Below are 21906 nucleotides of genomic sequence, written 5' to 3'. Positions count from 1 at the left end.
ACAGGGAATGGAGATCCTAAAGTAAAGCAAGACACTTTCAACCTGACCCTCTGGGTCCTCCGCTGGCAAGGGTTAATGGGATGGATGAGTCCTTGGATGGAAATGAAAATGTGCCCTAAGGCTCCATGACAGGCCCTGATGGGAAAAATCTTGGACTTGGAACCAAAGAGGCCTGGGTTTGGGGCCTGACTCTGCCAGTTCCCCTTTCTAGGCCTCAGTTTCTGCTTCTGTAAAATGGGGCCATACATACAGGGTTGAGCTGATGTTAAGTGTGGTCATGGATTTGAAAGCACTTTAACTGAAAGTGTACTTAACTAAAGAACAGGATGTAGTCATCATCCTGGGTCACCCGGGGACCCCAAAGAAGCTGCAGACTCCCTCTTGGCATCAGTTTCTTTATCTCTAAAGCGAGAATAATAATTGCATGGCTCTTAGGTCAATGAAATAAAGATTAGTCAAGTGCATTTGAAATGCCAAGAGGCATTAGGATGATCAGTGCCCTGGTACGTTGGGAGTTGAGACTTGGTGAAGAATTTAAGCCAAAATAATGAAAATTAACCCTTCCAATCATCTTTGAAAGTCTCTTGCTTTCTCAGGCTACAGAATACATCTCTCTCCCCTGATTCCCCCTCCATCTGGTCAGCTTTGCAGGATGACAGCCTCTGATTGGAGTTTCAGTGGTTTCCTGGACACATGCTATTTCCCTCCTGTGATTTAGAATGCACTTGTATTATACGAGCATTGCTCCTGCTTGACATTGTGGGTCGATTAAGATCCGCTTAAGCATCCAAAGGCCTTCAGATGGAGCATTGGACTCCAATGTGCTGGGGGCTCAGGGGCTTTCATTTGCATTTGTATTCTCCTCCAGTCGTGGATTTTAAGAGCGTCTTTCCCAGTTGTATGTTTACCTTGGTTGCTTTCTTGATTTCTTTTGTTCCGTTTTCCCCTAGGCCCCCCTGTCTTCCCCCTAAACCACAGAAAATGAGGAGACCTAGGCCTCTCTCAGTGTGTAGCCATAAACTATTTAACGGCTGTATGGAAGCGTTCATTAAGGTACTTGCTGGGGAGCCACGGAGTCCGCGAATGCACCCAATGTAATGGCAGCCTCTCTCCACCTCCTTCCCTGGCCAGCAGCCCTGCCCTGACCAACCAGAACTTTCAGTCTGTGCCCTCAACCAGGCCCTGTGGCGAGCGGGCTCCTCACTGCAGCCTGCTCGTGGCTTCAGTAAGGGCTTCTAATCAGGGCAGCTTTTGTCTCTGACCAGTTGCTCCTAAGTACGTTGCCATGATTCTCAGTCCTAGGGGAGGGATATGATCATGAAGAAACCCAGTGAAGTCCAAGTGGGGTTGAAATGCCAGAACAGTGGTCCCCGCCAGCCACGCTTTATTGCTTCAGGAACTGGGGTCCTAACTAGCCTGAGGGACAGTTAGAGAAACCCCCTTACCTCACTTCACACCCACATCTCCCAAGAGGAGATTGGTTGGAAGTAACACAAAGAAAATTCCTGTGGGCAACAGTGTGTTTTTATACAAGTGATTTGTGTTGTTGTTGTTGGGAATATACCAGCAAAAGAAACACATACATTTTGTATGAGAGAAGACCCTCCCACCTAGTTTTGCTTCTTGTTGAGCAGTTTGGGAGAAGGGAGAAGAGCTGAGGTAGTCCCTTTAGAATTCCAGGTTAACCTTTTCCATCTTAAACTAAAACTTCAAGCATTTCAGCTAGGTGAGTTTCTCTTTTCTTGCTTCTTGGATGCAAAAGGTACAGGATCAATCCATCCCAGATAGAATGGCCCAAGGCAAATTAAGATGATGATGGAGTTGAAAAGGGCAGCCGGTAGGGAGAGACTGGAAGAAGGGGAGATGCACTCTTAACATTATTTAGGGGGAACAGGAGAGAAGATCCCTGCCAGTTATTTGAGAGCCCACCACTGTCCACTGAAGACACTTTCTGCAGGAAGGAAGACTAGTGTCCATCAGGAGGAAAGTCAAGGCTCTTGGGCTTTGCTGACAATTTTGGAGTAGCAGAGGCTGCCCCTGATCCAGCTCTCTCTCCTCCATTCTCAGACAGGGTACACACAGGACTTACAGGAGAAGGAGGGACAGCCTCAGGCCTGGGAGGAGTAGGCAGGACAATCCTGGGTCCCAGGACTGTCTCTGCCTGGGAGCTGGGTTCTGGGGAGGGGACAGTGGAGGAAAGACACAGTGGGACAGTACAGCACAAGTTGGGATTGCCCAGGGCAGGGAACAGCAAGGGCTGCTTTAGGGTATCTCAGAGGAGTGAGGTATGGAGGATCTGGGTGCATCAGGAAAGAAGTACTGCTTGGAGGTGACCCTGAGGGAGCAGTTTGCCCTCCAGTAGGTCATGGGGGCATGGGGCTATGTCAGAGTCCTTCGTCATCCTCCCTCCTCTCTCCTCCAAGCCTTTCTTCTCAGTCACCATTGCCCTCAAAAGCGCCACTCTCCGTAGCTGAGAGGGGACTGAGAGGCTTATTCACTGTGCTCTCTGCCCTCAAGGAGCTTACAGTGTCACTGGAAGATTTTCAACACAGAAAGCTAGAAGTGTGAGGCAATTCAGACGAGCACTCAGTGAATTATCCCACAGAAACAAGTTCTGTGAGAGCTCAGAGCCAGAAGAGCTATGAGCACGAGGGCACAGGGGCTTCTGGCGAGGCTGTGAAGGAAGGGTAGGAGTAAAGTGGCGAGAAGTAGGACAGGGGAGCTCCTGAAAGGAGGAACAGAGGGAATGAAGGCTCAGAGACAGGGGCGGCTTCCCTCATTTTCTCAGCTCTTTGGAAACGGGTCATCAGTCAGGACACTCGGAAGGAGCTGACTCTTAACTGACAGGTTGAAAATGAGGTGTTCTGTTGAAGGAAATAGTCTCTTAATAGAGAGCTCCTACGTGAAATGTGTGACTCTCCCATAGTCTGCGTCTCTTCCTCCTGACAAACACATCAGAACTTCTTCAACCATGTGAGTGTTTGCCCCTTGGAGGAAGTCACCTTGGGAGGCCACATTCTTCTTCTAAATGTACCATCATTGCTGCAGTTGTTCAGTCTTCTCTAGAGCCTGCAGCCTGGCCTTTGTCAGTGGGGCCAAAACTTTGTATTAGAATCAGAACTCAGCCTTGCAACATCACTGGAGGCACCAAATGGCAAGGGGCATATGCTAGAGTGAGGCTGGTCGAGCAGCTCTGAGAAGAGCCCCCAAAGAGGGACACCCCAGAGCACTGAGCAGTGGCATGTTGTTGGAGTAGGGGCACAGCCTCCTCAGGGGACTATTTGACTTTTTCTAAAAAAAAAAGGTATATTTGTTAAATGATTGCCTTTCTTTGTAGTCACACTGTACTTACACCACATTCTATCAGGGAGGTTCAACCAACTGTTCTGTGCCCCTCTGTGAGCCAGGTAGGGCACAGACAAACTTGCACCAGCGTGGTCTTACTCTCCAGGATTATTAACTGTCAGAGAAGGAAAAGCCATTATCATATAGTCAATCCTTCAACCTTTGTGAGCAGAATTTAATTTTCTCTTAGGATTCCCACGCCATCTGGAAGAAGATTCTGTGTGAACTCAGACTCCCTGGCTTTGAAATGCCAAACCTGAGAAAGGTTTTTCAATAAAATGACATCACTGGGACTCCGTGATTATGATGATTTAGAGGAATGAGGAAGCATCCCTGAGTTAAGAATGGTGGATAAATGTGGTTGGAGTTACTTCTATAAATTTCTAGGACCCTACCGGAATTGACCCTTTTCAAAATCCTTGATTTTTTTTTTCTCCTCTCAAACAGAGGGAAACTCGATTTTTATTATAAATTTTGAAGCCCAGGAGGTCTACCTCTGGGGGGAAGGGAGAGTCCTCACCTTGTTTCTATAAAATGAGAATGATAATCACCTACTGCATGAGTGTGTGATGAGGTTCAAATGAGCTAATACGCGCCGTGTTTCTAGAGCGCTACCTGGCGCACAGTAAGCACCCTGTGAGTGTTAGCTATTGTTGTCGCCATTAGCTGTTAGGAGATTGCTCATCAAGCCCCATCTGACCAGGCTGTTTGCTCAGTTCTAGGATTTAGGTAGGTTTAGCCAACATATGATAATTCCAGTTGTTGAGATGCTGGTGACTGGACAAATGACAGCACCTACCACATCCTTGAGTTTCTCAGTTCGGCCTCTTCAAGGAGCCTGGATGAGACATAGCACCCACCCCAGAGCCTGACCCACTGCACATATGGGAAGAAGAACAGTCAGTGCTCCCCGGAAAACGGGTGGCTTCAGTGGCTTTAGTGACAGCAAAGGCTCCAGTTCTTGGGAGCAGGATCACGAAGGCATTCTGACTCTCTCCTGCCTCACTCTCCCAGGCCTGTCTCAGCCTTTGGGGTTCCCTGAGGTGTTCTCAGGGCCAGTGTGATGTCAAGGGGTAGGAAGGAGAGCAAAGCCAAGTGGACACCCAGGAAAAACTACCCAGCCTGTTTGGTAGAAAACATGGGAAGCTGTTTGGAATTTAGAACCAGGTGGAACACTTTGGGTCCTATCCAGAGGGCACCCGATCCACAAGCTCTTGGTAAAATTAGCTTTTTACTAAGAATGAGGTTTCCTGAGCTGAATTCCAGGGACAGTGTTACGGTAGACACATGAAGATACATGGCCCTCATTTTTGTGGGTAGCTGGGCTAACCTTAAGGGGTCTTAGGTGGGCTCTTGCCCGTTGATGAATCAACAGCCCTGTGTTGAGAAGAGGGTAGGCGTGGAACCCTTTCCTCAAAGGGTTCAGTAGGCACCATTCCTGCACTCTGACAAGGACTGATAGGGGACCCTTTGCCACCTGGAAGGTTGCCTAGGGGAGAGCTCGAACTCGTATGAGGCCCTGTGGCACAGGGGTGGCCCTCCCTACCGCGGGCTGGCTGGCAGTCTCCCCAGGACCTTTGCTGGCTGCCATTGCATTTCGGCATTCACGGACTCGGAAGGATCTGCTTACTCTAACTGATCTTACTCCTGCGTAATCTTTTCTTTTTCTCCTGCTCTGCTGCCTGTTTATTTTTTGTTATCAGAGGAAGAAGAAATGCTCGAACCAGGAACCAGGTATTTACTAGAAAGGTCCGTTAGCCCCATTCAACTGGATGGAACCTGTCTGTAGTACTCACTTCTAAAACAGGGCCCACCTTGCCTGTTACCAATGGGTCCATTTTACTGTCCTCTCCCTGACCATAATTAATCAAGGAAAGAATTCACAAGTGGGGTGTGGAGGAGTCACAAAAGCTTCCAACCTCATGGTTTTTTCTGTGTCCCTTTACAAAAGCATATTACATATGTCTTATTTTTTCCTTACCTTCTGAGAAGACTAGTAATTTAGTTTGGCCCCTTTTAAAAAAGTTTTAAAAAGACTTCGTGCTCTTTAAGTGGCCTGAAATAACAGAGAGATCAACCAATCATGGACTGCAGACGAAAAGCACCCCTTGCTCAGCTCTGTGGCATGGGCTAGTCTAGAAAGATAGAATTGAAAATGCTTTCATGCCCCAGATGTGTATGTTTAGAACTGCATCTTATTCAGCCTTTGTGACTAAGGTTGGCCACTCATGGTCAATGGCTGACGTTAGCTGTTGTAGAACTTTTCCTTGTAATGTGTTTACTGGTAAACAAATATCTGTCTGGATGTTTGGGTTGTAACATCACGAGTAGAACTGGTCTTCCCTTCTCAGAGCCCAGAAGGACCCCTGGGGCCAGCCTTGCTTCTCCCCTTGTGGGTTCTTAATTCTAGCATCAGGTGCTGCAGTTCTAAGAGGATGCCTTGATCCGGCCTTTTAATCCTTGAGTGCTGGAAGAATAAGGTCGAGTTGGGGCGAAGTGGAGCGGGAGGCAAAGGACTCTTCAGGAGCAGACTCCTGCCCCCTCCAGGCGGTGGGTCCCTCCCCTTCCCAGATGTGCCCACCAAGCCTCCTGAGCCCTGATTCCTTCCCAGCTGAGTAAGAAGACGGAGCATTTCTTTACAATTATCCTGGCTGTGCCTTTTTATGCACATAACTAAAGACTCTCTATTTTAACTGTCGGTGGAGCCTTTAGGATTAGCAGTTCCATGCTCATTTTCCTACTAATCTGATGGTACTAATATTCTGGCTTGAGTTTATAATCTGTGTTGGAATGTCTTTGTCCCTGTGGTGGTCACCAAGCCCAATACAACTCACAATTTTTTTCTTAAGGATTCAGGACAAGCTATCCCGCTTGTAGTTGAGAGCTGCATCCGATACATCAATTTATACGGTAAGCTCGCTCTTGGGGCCATGTTTTCAGCTCTCTCCAGCACAGGTGCTAGGCTGTTCTCATAGGAAGTGAGACTCTAATTCATCTCGGAAGACTTCCTGCCGTTTCTCTGCTTCCGAGAGGGAAACACTCTGTGGAATAGCTGCTATCCTGAGTGCTGTCTTTTGAGCCTTGTGTGTCGGGGGGCGGAGGGTGGTGAGAAGACCCAGGAGATAGGAGAACCGGGGAGCAGGGAGGGCACAGACAGGAGAACCGTTTTAGTTCTGCCTCACTCCCACCCAACGCCAGAGCTCTGGGCTTTGAGCGCTGAATGCTGTTGGCCAATCAGTCAGTTGATACTGCTGGATTGTAGTAAGCTCCATGCAGGAAATGTAGTGTCTGGGATTTGCTACCATGGTATCCCCAGCACTTAACTCGTGCTTCTATCTATTCATTTATTCTTCCCTCCAAAAATGTATTTTCAGAGTGCATAGCAGGCTCTGTGTGGGACGATGGGAATACAGGCGTGAACAAGGCGGGTAAGGTGCCAGCCCTAGGTAGCTGACTTGATCAGTTAGAAGGGCACGGGAGTAAACAAGCAGAGAAATAAATAATATAATTTCGGGCAGTGATAATGCCAAGAAATGAATTAAAAGGGGATAGAGAATAGCTGGAGGGGGGCGGAGCTGCTGTGGCTAAGGTTGTAAGGAGACACTTCTCCCGGGGGTGGTATTGGAGTAGAAGCAGCCAGCCATGCAGTCCAGGTGGAGAGAATGGCCAATGTAGAGGCCTGATATGGGACGGAAGGCCAGTGTGACTGGACAGGAATGAGCCAGGAGGATGGCATCGGACACACAGGTGGTAGATATTCGTATTGGTTAACGAAGGAAAGGAACAAGGTTTATTGAGCACATACTATGTACAACGAGACTTTGACTAAAGCCTGCCTTTTAAGGGTAAACGCTTTCCTCAATTATAATGTGGAGAGTTGTTTTATATAGAAAAACTGAATCTCAGGGATAGGATCATAGTCTCCCCCATTGATTCCCATTCCAGATGAGGGAGGCCCTTCAATTCCTTCCATCCTGTAGGTCATTGTTATGTCATTACTCTCATGTCAGGTATCAGGGTCTCCTCTTTGCTATGGCCTTGTAGAAACACATAAAAGTGTGAGATTGTTTTTCTTTAATAATTTAATCTCCCCCAAACTCCTTGATTCCAGGCCAGCATGCACTCTAGACTCTAGCTTTTCTTGAAGGAAGAAGATGTCTGTGTTGGTGGGGCAGTGGTGGGGGGGGGATGGTTGAGGGAGTAGTATTAATCTTGCTTGTTCAAAATCACTGTGAAACTCAAATGGCATTTGTAAACTCATGCCAAGCTATTGGTACCACTGCAACTGATGAACTGGGTAGGCAAAGTGCACCAACCAGTTATTAGATTGAGCTGATCTGTTGGTTAAATTGGAAGTTCTTCACTGGTCCAGCGTTGATATAAAGACTTCCTGTGGCCTTTTCCTTCAAGTCCAGACAAGAGATCACAGGCATATGAAGCAGGATGTGTCTGAGTATTTTGGCCAGCTGAAGTTCATTGCAAAGGTTACTTTGGGGCTTCTGCCTGGAGACCTTCATTGGGAATGACTCTTATAAAGGATAGTGAGAGAAAAAGACAAGTAATGGGGAGAGTCATCGATGTTCCCCGTGGTCTGATGAGCTCAAGGCCTCCTGGCATTTTCTGTTTCTTTTTTTGTTTGTTTGTTTCTTTTAGGACTCCAGCAGCAAGGGATCTTCCGTGTGCCGGGATCTCAGGTCGAAGTCAATGACATCAAAAATTCCTTTGAGAGAGGTAGGTGCAGAGTGACCATCTCAAGCTTGTAGCCAAGAGGAAGCCAGGGTGGGTGTTAACTCGTGTCTTAGAGCCAGTGGTGTGCTGGGGTTGGCTTGTATCAAAATCTCTTTCCCACTTGCATCAGCAACTTCACTTTGGTAGCTTGAAAGCAGTCAAGACGGGAGAATTTATACCACAGCAATTAGCAAACACTAAGATCTTTTCTTTTTCTTTTTCTCCTCCAAAGAGCTAAAATGTTAAACATTTACCAGTATACATGGGTGACTTTCTCTGGTGGGCTGTACAGTGGTTCCTGGGAAAGAGGGCCTTGTAAAGCACTCCAGAATTATTATGTGAGTCTGTAAAGGCTGCTGTGTTTTGTAAAGTTGAAAGAACATAGACAACACTGACTGGCTTTAGAATACCGCGATTCTTAATTTTTAATGCAGTGTTCTTGGCAAAGCTACACATTCGGAGGAAGAGACCGTACACTCCTTCCACCCCTGGTGAGGTTACCTAGTTCCCACTTTCATTCACTGAGGATGTAAAAGCTTATTAAAAATGATGTCGCCACACAATAGGAGTGCACGTGGCTTATTTGGTATAGCCTCCCTTGGCCTCAGAATCCCTCATGGGGACAGACGGCCAGTGACAGTGTCCATGCGAAGTCAGGACTCTGGGTCAGGAAAAGCTCAATTCTTACTACACCTCTGCCTTTTTAGTCTCAGTGCTTGTCTCACTACTGCGGTGCAGCTAAATCCATGCGTTCCCATTCAAGCAAGTATTTTCAGACATCGTGCTCCCTGGTGGTTGAACCAAGTCCAGCATTAGGAAGTCTATATCCTCATCCCAGGGGAGGAAAGAAGAGTTAGTATATAGGCGTCCTAAACAACGTCTCTGCCTCCAGCTTAACAGCATTTTAGAAGGGTCACATCTTCATCATTTACCCCTCTTAACTCTGATTTACTGCCTTTTTCTCTCAGTGGTTCCGATGTTAAGTTTGGTCTGAGGACCCCAATCCCAAACCCATTTCCACGCAGTGTATCGCGTCCTAGTTTACAAAGCACTTTCCTCCCCATTCTTCTACATAACTCTCCTAACAGCCTTGGGGGGCATATGGTTTGTCCCTGTTGCTGTGCTCTGAGCAGGCCTTTCCCGGGGGCTCCAGCCCTGGAATTCTCCCTATTTATTATCAGGCTTCCCCTGGAGGGGCTGCCTCCTGAACAAACTCACCCCCCGTTCCACCCTGAGGTCTAGCTCCAGGGTAGGGGAAGCACTCAGCCCCAGGTGGTCACCATCACAGCCCCCAGCACAGACCTCTGTGGCCCTAGGCACTCTGGCTTAGAACTGGGTGTAGACAACAGGATTTGGCTGGATGTGGTACTCAGTGGCCTTCTGAGGTCCAGGGGGGCTTCAGTTCTGGAGTCCACTCCAGGACCTTGGGAACTTAGAACCAGGTTGTCCCAGAATTCTCCTGCTGCAAGCTCCTCCTCATGCATTTATTCATCCACTTGAGCCCCACACCGCGCTAGGTAATGGACTAGGGCCTGGAAATACAATATGGGCATGACAGTCCCTGCTGGTGGGGAAGCCAGTTTAGTAAACCGACAGCATGGTCAGTGCAACGATGGAGGAAGCACTGGGGAGCATGGGATCCCCTAGCCTAGCTTGGGTGGAATGGGGAGGAACAGCAAAGCAGCAAAGCTAGGGAAGGCTTCCTGGAGGAGGAAATGCCTGAGCTGAGGCTTAAAGAGTAAGAGCCAGGGGAGACAGGGAAAGGATCTTCCACACCAAGGGAACAGCATGTGCAAAGGCCACAGAACAAGAGGTATCCCCCATCAGCCTCCCTGATGGAAATGCCATTCATCATTCCCTGAGCTTCTGTTGACAACACTGGACAGCCCAATCCAGAGTTTTGTTTCTTCATCTCCCCCAACTCCTTAGCACCCCTGCTGCCCTGTGTTCATTGTAAATGATCAGAGCCATAGTCTGGAACCTTTGCTGGCTCCTTCCTCCTGGGCTCATCCCATTATACAGAATTCCTTGACTCATGGGTAAACTCACTGCTCAGCGCCTCCAGCCCGGCAACCCCCACTCCCTGCCCCAGCATTTTCCTGCTTCCCCATGTCCCGTAAGTAACCTTGTTGTACCAGGCAGCCAGGCCCCATCCCCACCCCAGTACCACCCCAGGAGCACTGCATTCTTTCCTTCCTGAATGTGATTTTCTAAGGTCAGTGCCTTCTGTCACTTGCTTGGGTGCCTTGCAGGGGTGATGTGCAATTTGATAGAATTCTCTGCTCCTGATAAGCTTTGGACTGCCTCGAGCAGAGCCCCGCTGGGCAGGGGTTGCCTGACCCAAATCTCAACTGCAAAAAACATTTTCTGCTTTTTCTTGGCCTCACGTACGCAGTTGGCTCCTCTCCCTCTCTCCATTATTCCCAGATGAATCTCCTTCTCTCTCCAGGCTTGTCCTTCTGCTCCACCTGAGCCTACAATGAAGCATGGCTTATTCTAAAAGAATAGGTCCTTGTATGTCTCTTTTAGGAAAATTCTGGCTTCTCTGGGCTGGCTAGTGCCTGTATTTCTCACTTATTCTTTTCTGTTTCTTGACATTCACCAACCAAATGCCCTGGGTTTGGCTCCTTACCCAGCTGACCCTCAGAGTCACCTCCTCCTACGTTTCCTGAAACTAGTAGCTCCCTCTTGTTGGCTCAGCTGCATCGTCTCTCCACATCCCCCTGGGAACCAGGTGGCCCAAGCCGGCACAGCTCAGTATTTCTCTTCTCGCCCACTCCTCACGTCCCACATGCTCTAGCTTGTCACTGAACTTTCTCTCCAAACCAGTACATTGTGTGTTTTTCCTTTCTTCCTTTTTTAAAATTTAAACCCTCTAATCCCTGCAGGCTGCCTGTCCTTTGCCACTTGTTCAAAGAGATTTGGGTCTTTTTCTTCTTTCTCTCTCTGGCGAAGTTCTTGCCTACATTCCTGGCATAAGGCTGTTGAAAGGAGCACAGATCTCTTTTCCTTAAGCTTTTGAAAAATTACAACAAGTTGGAAATCCATTCTTGGCTTGTTATACCTAAACTCACTTTCTTTTTCTCTGACATGAGTCAACCAGGGTTTTAATTGGGATTATTATTCTTACCATTATTTTTTGCTGCCAATAAATCTTAAACTTACCACTGAAGTTTTGAGATCTCCCCCTAATCGTCTGTCAAAATGAAGGAGAAAAATCAGGAAAAGGCAGGAATTAGCAATGCCATGCAGCGAGCCGCGGTGCTGTTGTCTCTCAGGCTGGTTTGCACCTCTCTGTTTTTCCCCACTAAGCAATCCACTCTCCTCTTTGTACACAAAGATGAGGGAGCTGCCAGAGGTCTCTCATTATGTGGAGGGTGGCTGGAAAGGGAATCAATGGCCCTTTCACCCTGCACAGATCAAGATAGGGTTTGGATTTGGGGCTGAAGTTATGTCATGTAGGCTCTGACACCTGCTGGACTCTGGACCTGGCGCCTCTGGGATCTGTTTCCTGCCCTGGAAAGGGGTGTGACCAGGAGACACTGGGAGGGGTTGTCATATTGAGGACCCTCAGGACGGCTGAGGTAGACCTGTGGCCTCAGAGAACTGCCCTTGTGAGAGAGGCCACCTGCAGCTTCCTGCCATGCCCCCAGGGGCAGCAAGTTCCCCTAGAGCTGTAAGCACATGCTGTGCGTTCCCGCTCTGCCCTGGGTACAGTGATGCCCAGGTGGCCTGACTGAGAGTAACAACCCTACCTCCCCCAGGACATCAACTAGCAAACTGTGAACACAGCTCTCTCTCAGACTTGCCTGGAATTTTAGCTCACATTCTCCTCCTGGAGGAACCCATCATTCACACAAATCATCCTGCTCATCTTGAGCTCTGGAATTCCATTCATTTCTGGAGCCAAAATTGACTAGCCTTGCAGAAAGCTGAAGGCCTGGGCTAGGAGGAAGGAGTGTTTGGATGGCTCCTTTATGGACTGAGTGCCTGCTGGGAGGAAGAGCAAGAACTAACAGAGGGTGTGTGTGTATATAAAGTCAATATGTTAATCATGCTTAACAGGGGAATCTAATACGCAATACAGAGGAAAAAATCCACATGCTTTGGCATCTTGAGAGCATAAGAGTAAGGCGTGGTAATGACAGGGGAACAGCTTAACACAGTGCAGAGTGGCCCTTCAGGGGGTCCTCAAGGGCTGCGACAGGGATAGACAGGGAGGCTGAGGAGGAGGGCTTGGACCTCTTTCCCCAGTTCAATCAAGACAGCTTTGTTCTATGTATTGAGCATTCATAGGAACTTGATTCTTGAAAAAGAAAAAAAAGGTTGGGATTCAACTATAAAGGAAGAAGGGAGGGAAGAAAGAAAATAGATGTGTAGGTAGGTAGATAGATAGGCATGCCTGCAGATAGGCAGACAGATAGAACTGAAAATCATGGGTAGAAAAAAGACTATCTCCCAGGCATTAGGAGACCTGGGAGCTGCTGTTGTCAGTTTTTGACTACGTGAATGTGGACAAGTTGTTCACTTGTTGGGGCCTCAGCTTTCTAGAAGGAGAGAATGGTGGTATTGGAACTGTGCCTCCCTTAGTGCTGTGCAGTGCTGCTGTGAGGATTAAGAGAGATCAGATGTGCAAATGTGCTTCTCACTTGAGAAGTGCTATATCAGTATAGGCAGTCATTTTTTATGTTTTCTCCCTTCCTTCTTCATGAGAAAGTCTTGTGAGGGAAGCATTTTCATCTCCTCCCCTGGGGACATCTGAGAGGTTGACATAGGGAACATCAGTGTCTGAGCCGCCACACACAGTCATTCAGGCTGTTCACTGCACAAGGGTGCTCAACCCAGAGGGCAAGTGGGAGCTGAACTCTGGCTCATGCTCTGAGAGCTGCAAGCCCTGGTTCGGGAAGGCAAGGGGGCCTTTCTCTAATGTGCACTAAAGCGTGTTGGGGCTAGTACAGGCCCTGGCAGTAACGAGCCTTCTCTTTCTACGGAGGCAGAGTGAAAAGATCCAGGAATGGGTTTCCAGTTCTGCTCTTCATTGCTTGCCAGTCTTTAGAGGTGCTCTGGGCTGCTCTGGGAGGAGAAGGAGAAGCCCGTTGTGCAGACGTCTCTCAGTACCTTCAGAGAGGTGTCAGATTGCTCCCTGTGTCCTTCCACCTCCCCCACAGAAACTCCAGGTGGTGGACTAGCTCAGCAGCCCCCAATTACATTGAAAAGTGCTGCTCTCCTGAGAGATCATTTTCCCCTGTCCAACTGGCAAAAATTCAAAAGATTGACAACATTCCATGGGCAGGGCTGTGGAAAAGAAGCATTCTCTTGTGTTGCTGGTGGGAGTATAAAATGATGCAGCCCCATGGAGGAGAATTTGGCTATATCTGATGAAACTACATATGTATTTACCCTTTGACCCAGCAATCCCATTTCCAGGACCTCCCCACAGAGACACCCCTCCACGAATACGAAAACACGTGCACAAGGTTATTCATTGTGGCAATATTTGTAATAGCAAAATGTTGGAAAGAAGTCAAATGTCAATCCGTAGGAGACTGGTGACCAGATTTTGGTCTATCCATGAAATAGAGTAGCTATTTAAATGACTTTGCTTCTGTTTGTATTAAAATTTAGGGATTGATTTCTTTTCTTTTTAGAAATCCCTTTTTTTTTTTAATTTGCAATTTTGAAAATATAAAGCATTTAAATGGTTTCAAAATCAAAACCAGATAAAAAGTTGCATGCAGAGAAGCCCTGTTCTTATCCTTCTCCCCTCTACATTTACATTTAACCATTTTCATTAGTTTCTGATTAGTCCTGCTGTGTTTGTTTCTGCAAAAACAAGCAAATACATATATACAAATTTTTTATTTTCCCTCATTTCTTACACAAGATGTAAGTGGCATACTATACTATTACATATACTTGTTTCTTTTTTCAACAATAAATTCTAGAAATCCCTCCACATCAATTCATAGAGATTTTCCTCATTTTTTTTTTTTTTGTGAGGAGATCAGCCCTGTGCTAACATCCGCCAATCCTCCTCTTTTTTTGCTGAGGAAGACGGCCCTGGGCTAACATCTGTGCCCATCTTCCTCCACTTTATATGGGACGCCGCCACAGCATGGCTTGCCAAGCAGTGTGTCGGCGCACGCCTGGGATCCGAACCAGCGAACCCCGGGCCGCTGCAGCAGAGCGCGCGCACTTAACCGCTTGCACCACCGGGCCGGCCCCTTTCCTCATTTTTTTTAATGGCTGCAAATAAGTTGTGTATCAAGTTGATAACCACATAGAGAGTAAGTTTTGAACATGTGCTGGTCATACATTTTTAGCAGCTTTATTGAGTTATGTACCATAAGGTTCACTCGTTTAAAAGTGTACAATTCAATGGTTTCTGGTATAGTCATGCGTTGCTTAATCACGGGGATACATCCTGAGAAATGCATCATTAGGCGATGTTGTCATTGTGTGATCATAGAGTGTACTTACACAAACCTAGATGGTATAGCCTACCACACACCTAGGCTGTATGGTACTAATCTAATGGGACCACTGTCGTTTATGCAGTTTGTCATGGACCAAAACATTACGTAGTGCGTGGCTTTATATTTACAGAGTTATGCAATCGTTGCCATAATCTAATTTCAGAAACTTTTCATCATCCCAAAAAGGAACCTTATACCCATTTGTAGTCAGTCCCTATGTCCCCTACACCCCAGCCCCCAGCCCTAGGCAACCACTAATCTACTTTCTGTCTTCTGACCCTACATCTTTAGTGGGACACATTCTGAGGACTAAAAAAAACAAAAAACAAAAACAAAAGCCCTGCAAAGAAATCTTAAATTTTATGTAGTAGATTTATTATTAGTGGTAATATTGCTATTAAAATTCTGGAACTACTTTAAGTGTATTATAGGATAAGGCAGATACATAAATATATTAATTATTAATGTTATTCAGAACCATAGTTTTCACTATAAGAAAAATGAAATGCAAATACAAAATAAATGAAGGTAAAGAAAACCTTGTATCTTAAATGTGAATTGAAAATATCAGTGTGAATTCGTGGCAAACATATATTTATATTCTCACTGTATCCTCTGAAAGGGCCTAGAAGCTCTTTATGGCCCTCCTCTAGCAATGAGCACACTGAGAACCTAGGTCTTGGTTTCTAAATACCATTCCCTACAAAAAGCAAACAGAGCTTTTTGAAGAAATGTTGATTTCAGATCTGCATCAAGGAAAGTACAAGCTGATCCAGGGACATCTTTTGTGCCAGAAAGCAAGGAAGTGCTCAGTAGAGGTCACATCAGAAGGACATAAGAAAGGGCTCCCCTTGGCAAAATTGGGGACAATCTGAGCATCCAAAGAATAGGGATGGTAATGGATTATAACAAGTTGTAAAAAACTACAAAAATATGTCCATAAAGATGCAAAAAATAAATAATAATAATAAGAGGAGGAGTGAGGAGACATGGGAAAGCTCTTCTTTAGGGAAGAATGCCAGCTAATAAATATAGAATGAATGACAGAATTAGAAAATCACCATTTTGCAACCCCAGGGTAATGATTGATTTAGGCAAAAATCATCATGAGATGCTAAAAGCATTGAGTGAAACATGTTGAGCACAATGACATGCACATAGATCACTTACTTAGTTTTTTCAAAACTATTTTATATTTTACACTTATTATTACAAAGGAGAAAATGTACCTTTACATGTAGAGATCTGGAGGCCACCCCGTTAGCCCAGTGATCAAACTTAGCATCACCAGTAGCCAGTAGGCTGACATCATGTACCTCCTGATGCACTAAGGTGTCCACAACATCACCCGTGTAGTATTCTTGCCAAAAATATTTCACCTGAATCCAAGCATGAGAAAACAATCAGACAAATCCAGAATGTGAGGCATTCTACAAGGCAATGGGCCTGGACTCTTCAAAAGGGTCAATATTATAAATATAAAAAGCAAACTAACAATAAAAAATGTTGGGTTTCATAGTCAAAAGACTAAGAAACATAACAACCAAATGAATTGTGTGAATGTTGATTAGATCTTAGCTTTTGAAAAAATTCTGTGAAAGGCACGGGCAACTGGGAATGTCGGAATGTGGGCTAAATATGGGATGGTGTTTTGGAACTGTTGTTAATTTTCTTGGGTGTAATAATGTTGTGTGGGTACGTGAGGGAATAACCTTATTCTTAGGAGAAATGCGTTGAGGTATTTAGCAGTGACGTGTTGCGATGTCTACAAAATACTCTCAAATAATTGAGCAATAATAAATATAAGTAGAGAGAGAGAAAGCGGATATGGCAAGATGAGTGTAAGTTGATGAGTGTAAGTGAAGGGTGATGGGTGTTCGTTGTTTTATTTTTACAACATTTCTATACACTTGAACGTTTTCAGCTGCAGGGAGAACTCTAAACTTGCTGTGCTGGGGAGGCTGTCCCACCTGCCTCTCCTCTAGCTTGGGCTGGGCCAGGTCACCTCTCCTGGCGTCTGCACGTTCCCTGCCTCCTTATCAAGCTGAATCACCCTCTCCTGTTTCCTCTCAGGGGAAGACCCCCTTGTGGATGATCAAAATGAGCGAGATATCAATTCAGTCGCTGGTGTTTTAAAACTGTATTTCCGAGGACTGGAAAACCCACTCTTTCCTAAGGAAAGGTTTCAAGATTTGATATCTACTATTAGTAAGTATTTCCCAGGTGGGATGATCAATTCCTTGACAATCTGTTGAAGTTGCACTACGGGCTCATCACCGCACAAGCAGTGTGGCGCTTCTCCTCATAGGAGTTAAAACCTAGTTGTGGAAATAACAAGATGGTTTATCATGGCAGGGCTAACAGGCATGGTACACACCTGGGTACGGAAGGAGCTCAGAGGAGAAGCAGAGGGAGACTTGGTGTCACAGATCACAGCTAAGGGAGAATAATGTGAAGAGAGTCTTCCAAGAGGAGTGGACACATGGATCCTGGGAAGAGTTGGGGGGACACAGACCAGTGGGACCAGCAGGAGGGTGTCCTGGCCAGTGCATAGTGCAAGAGGCTGGAAGGATAAAGTAGAGCAAGAGAGGGAAGACCTTGAATGCCTTGCAAGGATTCCAGATCTTTCCCTTGGGTAATAGGGAGCCACAGAAGGTTTGGAAGTCAGGTCAGCAACATGGCAAACAAGGGAAATGGTGAAAATAAGTGGACTGGGGCCTTCCTCTGGCATTGCTAGCCATCAGAGTCCTCTTTGACTGGTATTTCTGTGGATAAAGGCAGGAGCCCAGTCTAGGGGGCTGAAGTAAAGGCACCTTGATTGTAAGATGCCAAAATCCAAGGCAAACTTTTGGGAATTTTTTTTGAATAAATTTTGAATTTTAGAGTATTAGAATTGTAGTGTTTTGGAATGAACTTTTAAATTTAATTTGCCTTACAGAAAATTCCCGCATACCCAGTTTCACTAGGCATGCTTCTCACAATGCTCTGAGAGATATTTGCAGCCAGGAAAGTGCCCCAGGAGGTGGCGAGAGCATACGGAGGCTTGAGCCCTTCTAGCTGCCTTGTGTAAAAGATCCTTCCTTCACCTTCTGCCCTCCACACCTCTTCCTGCTCTCCTTGCCAGGTCCGCTCCGAGCTCCAAATCACGTCTCAGAAATTCCAGGCCTCAAACCCAACCCTATCTGAGCCCCACGTCACTTACTCGGCCAGCGTTTCCAGAAGCCCTGATAGTCCAGTTGAGCAGAGCGCTGAGTGGACAAGGATGTTGACCTCTGGTGCAAGCTCATGACATTGCACACCTTGAATCACACCATGAGAAAAAAAGTCCCTTCCTAGTTCCCTTCCAAAGCCTGTGATTACATTAAGGACTAAACCTTACACATCAATCTTCCTTCCAAACAGAGAGAGCTGGGCTTCGGTCTTAGAAACTTGTGTACAGCAATGTCTACCTATAATTTAGTAGCTTTGTTTTGCTTTCATAGTATCTATTTTTATGTTACCTCCTCATTATGACCAGTGATCCTGGTTTCTCATTTACAGAGTGATGTAAAATCTCCTTTTTAAATAAATACATTTAAGGAAAACAAAATTAATAAATAATAGTGGAGGTGGTACTAGGGCAATGATGACTGAATCTGAGGACTTGGAGGGACCTGTATGAGGGGCGATGGAATCAATATGTGTGCAAGAGCCTTGAACTCTTTGTGGAGGCTTGGGCAAGGCTTCCTGGAACCAGACCGTGAAGGTAGGCTGGAGTGTGCCAGGCAGTGTAGAGAGATCACCAGTGTGTGCAAAGGCCCCGGGGCAGCAAAGTCCTTTGTGAGAGGGAGATGGTGGATAAGGAGGCCTGGCACAGAGTTTCTCAAACGGTAGAGCAGTGCCTTATGTGTCCCACACATTCAGGACATTTAGCACCTTGGCCTCTGGAACTCAAATGCCAGTAGCACCCTCCAGTCACTGTGACAACCCCAAAGAATGCCCCCATATATTTGTCAGTGCCTCCAGAAGTGCATCATCACTTCATTTGAGAAGTATGGCTCTAAATCATCTTCAGATACTTTGGGAAGGGGCCGTGGCTAGGAGACGAGGCAGACAAGGTTGGTTGAAGCCCCAGCATGAAGGACTTTGGATGCAGAGGAGAAACAGGAAAAATTGTGTTTTAGAAGGAACATGCTGACCGAATGTGGAAGCTGGAGAGAGGGGCTAAGTGAGAAAAAAACATGTCTTCTGAAAAAGAAACTGACATGGGTTTGTGCATCCTCCATGCAGATACACATCAGAGCTTTGGCAGCGCGCTCTTCTTAGCGCCAGCTCTCCTCTCCACAAGTCAGAGCCCACAGAGCACTTTTCTCTCCTTACCAACCCAATTTACTGCTCCCACCCCTGGCCTGACTGGTAAAAATACGAATGTCTGTCTCTAGAGGATTGACCTGAAAATGGGTCAGAGACAAGACCCCTAGTAGCTGCTAGGCTCATTGGCCAATATATAGCTCAAGAAGTGGTTATTTACTCAGCAGTCACTTCCTGAGCAAGTGCTATGTGCCGGGCCTGTGCTGCAGCTGGTGTTTACAAAGAGTTTAATGAAATTGGTCCCTGCCTGTGTTCATCAGGACTCATAGGTTGCAAGTGACAGAAAGTCAACATACACTGGCTTAACCCATAAAAGGGAATGTATTGGCTCACGTACCTGAGAAGTTTAGGCCCAGCTTTACCCAGACCTCACCCACATCCGCAGGAATCTGTGTCTTCCGGCTCTGTACTGGCTTCACTTTCAGGCAGGGTCTTCTTTCCTGGGAGCCCCCAGCTGCTCCAGACGTCCTTCTACCCAGTTTCAAGAAGGCACCTCTCTCTGGGTTTCTCTGGCCCAAAGTCCCAAGGGTCAACTCCAGCTGGTCCTGATTAGGCCCCTTCCCCTCCCTGGACCCACCCCTGTGGCCAGGGGAATGCGATGCTCTGAGTGGCCAGGCCAGGGTCACATCTCAGTCCCCAGAACTGAGAGTAGAACTGGCTCTCCTGAACCACGTGGGCTGACCTAGGTGGTGGGACTCACAAATGGTGACTACTTGGCTCTCTGAGGACAAAAAACACCCTGAAAAGCCCCTTTCTGTTCCAGAACTGGAGAACCCAGCTGAGAGGGTGCACCAGATCCAACAGATCCTCGTCACCCTTCCCCGCGTGGTCATCGTGGTCATGAGATACCTCTTCGCTTTCCTCAACCAGTGAGTTGCCTGGCCAAGGGGGCCCCTCTTTGCCTCGGCCCTGGCCTCCTTTGGGAGGGGGTGTCCTCAGGCATTCACAGGTGCAGCTGTTCTTAAAACAGAACATGGAACCCTCTTGGATCTGAGTAGAGCCCCCAAAAGAAAGAAACCCCAGGGGGAGGACTTGTCTTTCCCAGGTGACGTGTGGGTACCCCCTCTCTTGTAGCCTCTCACAGTATAGCGACGAGAACATGATGGATCCCTACAACCTGGCCATCTGCTTCGGGCCCACCCTCATGCACATCCCTGATGGGCAGGACCCTGTGTCCTGCCAGGCACACGTCAACGAAGTCATCAAAACCATCATCATTCATCATGAAGCCATCTTCCCCAGCCCTCGGGAGCTAGAGGGACCCGTGTATGAAAAATGCATGGCTGGAGGGGAAGAATATTGGTAAGATTCCACTCCTCTTAATATTATTATCATCATCGTTGTTGTTGCTGCTGTTGAAGAGGAACAGTTAGAAAACGTTTGATTTTCTTACTGCTGTATAATCTGTATTCCCATATACATTTTCTCATTTGAGCTTTGCAGCAGCCTGATATGAAAGATAGCATCATTCAAGGCTCTCTTGGCTTATGAGAGACAGACATAGAACTCAAAATGGCTTAAAGCAAATAGGAATTTACTAGTTTACTTAACTAAAAAGTCTAGGGGCATGGCTTCAGGTATAGCTGGATCCAGGGGTTCAACCATTATCATCAGGACTCGGTCCTACAATCCTCAGCTCTGCTTTCTTCTCCATTGGCTTCATTCTCAGGCAGAATTGCCCCTGGTGGTTTCAAGAAGGCATCCAGCAACTCTAGATTTAGAGCCCATTCTCTCAGCATCCCTAGGGGAAAAAGAGCTTCTCCTTCTCAAATGTTTCAACACAAGCCCCAAAATTGTCTCCTTGCTGAGGCTTGGGTCTGGTGAACTAGTCACACTGGTTAGGAGATGTAATGCTGTCATTGGCCAGGTGAGTTGAAAGCCCATGTCAGGCAGCAGGGGCGTGAATAATCCCCATCTCAACCTCATGAATTTAGAGTGACACTTCTTGATGTTGTCCCCTCCCACCTAGGAGTTCTATCTTCCAGACAAAGTGAGTTCATTTTTGTTGAGAGCTCCACACTAGGCCAACAGTTGCTAGTTGGGCACCTTTGCGTACGTGGTGCTACACTGGGTCTTGGGAGAAATATTTTAGAACCTTTCAAAATCAGGGCTGACAACCTTCCCCAGGCTAAGACTGTAAAATGTAGTAAAGATAGGACACTTTTTAAAAATGTGGTGAAGACAGAAAATTCAGGACACCAACTGACAGAGACCAGTCAAAGGGTTCCTTCTCTGTCTTTATTCCTGATCCAGGACGGCACACAGCTCTATATTTAGGTATCACCCGCACTGTTTTCAGCCAGGTGCCTACCGGCGAGTTTGTCTTTTGATTGTCCAAACCTTCCTGGGCTCTTGACTCACTTTAGTTCTTGGGCATATTTGGGCAACCGCTTCAAAGAAGGGGGACGTTCCAGCCCCTTTGTTTCCCTGCATCACTTCCCTGCAGGCAATGCTGGGCCCCGGCGATGGCTGCTCACAGCTCTCTGACCTCATGTGAGGCATTGGGAGCAGGTCTGTCCCTGTTCTGTGACACAAACATCAAACAGCCAGCAAGCACACTTTCTGGACAAAGAGAAGCTTTCCACACAGTTTTTGCAACCATTACCAGTTTTCTTTTCTTGCTGCACCATATATATATAAAATTAGTGTTCTGGGAAGGGATCTACAGATCTGAGTGTACTTCTCATAGAACAATATACAATAACCACACTTTTCTTAATCCCATTTGTGTCCCATGAGAAAGGAAAAGTATTAACTACACGGTAATTTTGGAGGCATTTTCAAAGCCAAAAAGGGGGATTTGGCTGAGGGTCTCATCCCAGTGGACAACATTCCTTCGTTCAACAAACAGACATTCACAGAGTGTCTGTCCTGGGCCAGGCCCCGTGTGGGGGCAGCACTCTAACCTGGACAGGATTAACGCCTGATGCAGGGAGCTCTGGTGGAGGGGGAAACAGGTCCAGAAGTGGGGTCCCCTGAGCCACTGTAGGGAAGTCAGGAAGATCTT

The 21906-nt window shown here is 46.8% G+C and overlaps 1 protein-coding gene across 1 annotated transcript in view; it reads left to right on the top strand.

Annotated features, from left to right (window-relative positions):
- The window catches only part of LOC131419146 (SLIT-ROBO Rho GTPase-activating protein 3), a 248436-nt gene that overhangs the window by 197591 nt on the left and 28939 nt on the right, over window positions 1-21906 (top strand). The window contains exons 12-17 of the mRNA XM_058564009.1: window positions 951-1053; window positions 6195-6255; window positions 7999-8076; window positions 16623-16757; window positions 19663-19768; window positions 19974-20201. Of these exons, the coding sequence (XP_058419992.1) occupies window positions 951-1053; window positions 6195-6255; window positions 7999-8076; window positions 16623-16757; window positions 19663-19768; window positions 19974-20201 (711 nt within the window). The remainder of the gene's footprint in view (window positions 1-950; window positions 1054-6194; window positions 6256-7998; window positions 8077-16622; window positions 16758-19662; window positions 19769-19973; window positions 20202-21906) is intronic.

This window comes from Diceros bicornis, chromosome 2 (genome assembly GCF_020826845.1).
Source record: "Diceros bicornis minor isolate mBicDic1 chromosome 2, mDicBic1.mat.cur, whole genome shotgun sequence".
NCBI classification, from domain to species: domain Eukaryota; kingdom Metazoa; phylum Chordata; class Mammalia; order Perissodactyla; family Rhinocerotidae; genus Diceros; species Diceros bicornis.
This window is presented reverse-complemented; position numbering and strand designations above follow the sequence as displayed.